Raw genomic sequence first — 3,953 nt, 5'->3', positions numbered from 1 at the left:
AAGCTGGAAGAACAAAAACTTATTCCTCGTAAATTAAAAGGTGAATTTTCAAAATCAGCGGTGCAATTTAGTACGAAGGGAATAGTGTCCGAACAGCCCAAATTGATACGCAAACCAATAACTTTTTCTTAAATAATTTTTAATTAAAAATTTTAAAAGTGTAAAATTCAATTTATCATGAATTTTGTGAGAATTCACAAAAGCGTGTTTTTTGTACGTATTCGGAATTTCTTTCAACAATTTAGAAACAAATAAACTTTAAAGTATAAGTGGATCTGTGGCGCAATGGTAGCGCGTCTGACTCCAGATCAGAAGGTTGCGTGTTCGATTCACGTCAGGTTCAAAATAATTTTTATTTAAATAAAAAACGTCGAGGAGAATTCACTTTTATTACATATCCATAGAACTAATGTGACCAAATTAATTTTTAATTTTTCTCTCTGTTTATAACACATAAACATAACAACAACAAGAAGAAAGGAAGAAAAGTTGAGGATCTAGCAAGGGTCCATTGTCCATGCACAGAAGCAGTGACGGTAAAAGAAAAGTTTAAGGGCATTTTGGCTTGCCCTTGGAATTCTTGATGTCCCTGTAACAAGGGCACTCGTGCTTGTTCCCATAAGTCCCAGATGGCACACACTTGCACTTGATGCAGCAGATCCCGCAGAACCTCATGCACCTGTCCTTCATCCCAGCTTTTGCGCACCTCTTTGCGCACTTGGAGTCACAGAAACCTGATTCCAACCACATAGTACATATTCATGTTGAGTCAGTATCAAACATAAACTAACATATCACAATACATTTTCTTATTTTATTTTATATATACAGTTTTTACTTCACATATCCAACTAATCTTGTCCTACCGAACTAGATTGATAAGTAATATGAAAATTGTCACACTTGATGCATGCAGTGGTGCATTTAAGGTAAATGTTATTAACTTATTTTTAAGTAATCCCTTCATCTCAAAATAACTTTATGTTAAGGCAAGATATTACCACATTTAAAGACCAGACTAACCACCAATTCCTTTAAAGATTTGTAATCTCAGATTTAATTATAATGAGATTACAAATCATATATAATAAATATATATTTTTATACTATTTTATTAAAATAAGCTACCATCATAATTAATGCATTATTTTTCTTTGTCGCAAATTCATTAAGATTTAAGTAATTTATGTGAGACATATAAATTAAAAAACTTATATTACCAGTTTTTTTTTTCAATTATTAAAACTACGGTAATTTTAAGATGGAATAAGTAGAATCTGTATTTATACATATAAAAAAGTAGAATCTGTCATCTCACATCAGACTTAGGAATTTTAACAATTCGCTACTTTGGTGTAAAAAAAGACAATTTGCTACTCCAATAATGCAACCATTTATAATATAAAATGATCCCACAAATTAACTCAGAAAATAAATTATTTTTATCCATAAAAACCGATTACTTTGTGAGAAAAACAAGTTCTCCTATAGCTGAAGCCTGAAAGTCATGTCGGTTTCCTCCAATGATGAATACGAGTAAGAATCGGGTCTCAAAGATAACAACCCCAGAACGAAACTAGTATACCAGAGATGTTCTTAAGTAATTAAACTCATCAAAATTTATATATACCAATTATCATTAATTGAATGAAGACTTATAAACCAAAGGGTATTAAGTGCAAATTACTAATTGGCTTAAGGCATACCAGAACGAGCCATTGAGAGTTGGAACAAGGAGGAGCTGAGAACAAGGCACACAAGTAGCAACGCTGCAAATGTTACCTTCTTCATCATGGTTTCACAGTGTGATGAAGGGGGTACTATGCGTTGTGTTGTGGGAGAGTGAGTGAGGTTATTTATAGTAACAAAATGTTAAGGGTAGGTGAAAGTGTTACACTGAGAATTCATTACTTATAATTACTGTGATCCATTTAAATCGCTTCGCATCAAAATTGCAAGCGTACATACAGCTGGCTTGTGGTTTTAGTTTTGGTATGTTGTGCGCAAGCGGTGTAACCTTTTCTTTTTATTTTATAAATTATATATATTTTTTATGAGAGATAATTTTATTCAGGTTGAGTATCATTTTAAATAATAAAATATTTAATACAATTTTATGATTAAATTCATTAATTAAAGTGAGATAATCTCTTACTTGTTGTTGATTCATGTGTTGGTGTTATACTTGCTTTTGGCTTATTAATGCCTTAGATTTTAATGGTTATTTGTCCCCTACATGAATGATGGAAATGGACGTTGCATTGCATATTGATAATGCCAATTTGATTGCCATATTCATTGCACTCTGAGTTGTTCATTGTTCGAAGAAACAGCACAGAAGCTTTGTTTACGTGGCTCCTACTTTGGTCCCTCACCTCATTTCTCTCTCTTTTCTCTAAAAAATCTTTAAAGAATTTGGATCTATTTAAATGTCAGTCGTCCTATTTGTATGTCAGGATGTTGCAGCAAAGGCTTTTAAAGAATTTTAAATGATTTATCTACAAAAATTCTCAAGCAATGCATTTAAGAAAGTTATTTGTTCCCCCTATAATTAATACTGTTCGACCTGGTTAATCATGACTGGCTAGTATTAAAGTATTTATTTATATGAGTCAGAAATGATTTTTATCTTATATATTAATTTTGTAAGATTGAATTTTTTTAACAATTATTAATTATTATTGAATTAGATGTCATAAAGTTAAATTAGTATTATGTACATTATTTTAATTTTATTATTATTTGATGTAAGATGTTTAACATTTTTTTATATTGAATACCAAACATTTTAACTTCAAAAGTTGTAAATAATATAATAAATTTAACAATGAGTACTACATTGTTTTATTTTAAGAAATAGTTTTTAATCTTGACTCACTTTTTTTTAAGACTAGTGAATAATGATAAAAATAATGATAGTATATTAATATTCATATACCATTTTTTATTAAATATGTTTAGGAAGAAAATTGTTTGACACCCTTAAAGAGTTTATATATTCGAGAGAGAGAGAAAGTGGTGGAAAGTAAATGGAAAGAAAATAATAAATGTGATATGCAGAATTGAATGTGACATGAATATAAAAATTATAGTAGTAATTGATTGTTTTAATATGCTTTCCGATCTATATACTTGTTGTCTGAAGATAAAGAATTATAGAAACAAATTATAAATCTGTGTGTAAATATCATTTTCCTAATGCCAAGACCATTGCTCTTTATTCTTTAATTTGTGGACCTCTCTTGTTCTTATTATAAAAACTACAAGTATCTTCTGTGAGGACAAATTTACTTCATTAGGATAAAATGATTAAGAACAGAAATTTTTTCTTCTATTATAACTAGATATTCAAAGTTATTAGTCAAATTAAAACAATCTCTCATACCAATTCATCTATAATCTATGTGCTTATATAGTAGTTGTTTTATTCTTACTTTTAATTGATTATTTTTTGACAGGACTTTTAATTTATTACAAATACTCAAAATTATGCATATAATATAACTAATAAATTATACACATAATATTTTGCTCTCAAGCGTGCATCTAGTTAAAATTCAAAATAAATCTCTATTTCATCTCACTTTTCACGTTTTTTTTATTCTCTTACCAATTACCCCCCCCCCCCCCCTCCTTCCCAATTTATAATTCCTCATCGTACATTTACAAAAAAATATTTTCATTCTAAATTAATTTAATTTTCTCTAAAATTAACAATACATCAATGTATAAAAATCACTGTAAGAACATTTTTTTTAATACAAACATCACATTTTGAAGACTATACAAGTAAAAAGGGGAAAAGTCATGTTACTAATTTTGTTGAGGCACCAAAATGTTGATTCACCTAGCATGCTCTCTCGTATTATAACAGTTATCCAGTTATGGAGTGTTTCATTTGCGTGCGAAAAAGAATAATAGATTGAGTACAGTAGTTGCTAACTAGCTTCTGC

The 3,953-nt window shown here is 29.3% G+C and overlaps 1 protein-coding gene and 1 non-coding gene across 2 annotated transcripts; one reads left to right on the top strand and one right to left on the bottom strand.

The window, feature by feature from the left end:
- The first annotated feature begins 271 nt into the window (after window positions 1-271).
- On the top strand, window positions 272-343 carry TRNAW-CCA (transfer RNA tryptophan (anticodon CCA)). The gene has a single exon. It is a non-coding gene; the product is annotated as a tRNA-Trp (tRNA).
- Window positions 335-1,865, bottom strand: LOC109791530 (peamaclein). The gene is made up of 2 exons (XM_020350837.2): window positions 1,707-1,865; window positions 335-734 (listed from the first exon to the last, which is right to left on the bottom strand). Exons 1-2 carry the CDS (start codon window positions 1,792-1,794, stop codon window positions 550-552), a joined length of 273 nt encoding a protein of 90 aa, XP_020206426.2. The 5' UTR covers window positions 1,795-1,865; the 3' UTR covers window positions 335-549.
- Window positions 1,866-3,953: the final 2,088 nt, after the last annotated feature.

This window comes from Cajanus cajan, chromosome 9 (genome assembly GCF_000230855.2).
Source record: "Cajanus cajan strain Asha chromosome 9, NIPB_CcT2T_4, whole genome shotgun sequence".
Classification (NCBI taxonomy): domain Eukaryota; kingdom Viridiplantae; phylum Streptophyta; class Magnoliopsida; order Fabales; family Fabaceae; genus Cajanus; species Cajanus cajan.
This window is presented reverse-complemented; position numbering and strand designations above follow the sequence as displayed.

Coding starts and splice junctions, on each gene's coding strand:
- LOC109791530 (XM_020350837.2), bottom strand. CDS start 1,794: ATGATGAAGAAGGTAACATTTGCAGCGTTGCTACTTGTGTGCCTTGTT. Junction 735..1,706: donor ACTCTCAATGGCTCGTTCTG/GTATGCCTTAAG, acceptor GGTTGGAATCAG/GTTTCTGTGACTCCAAGTGC.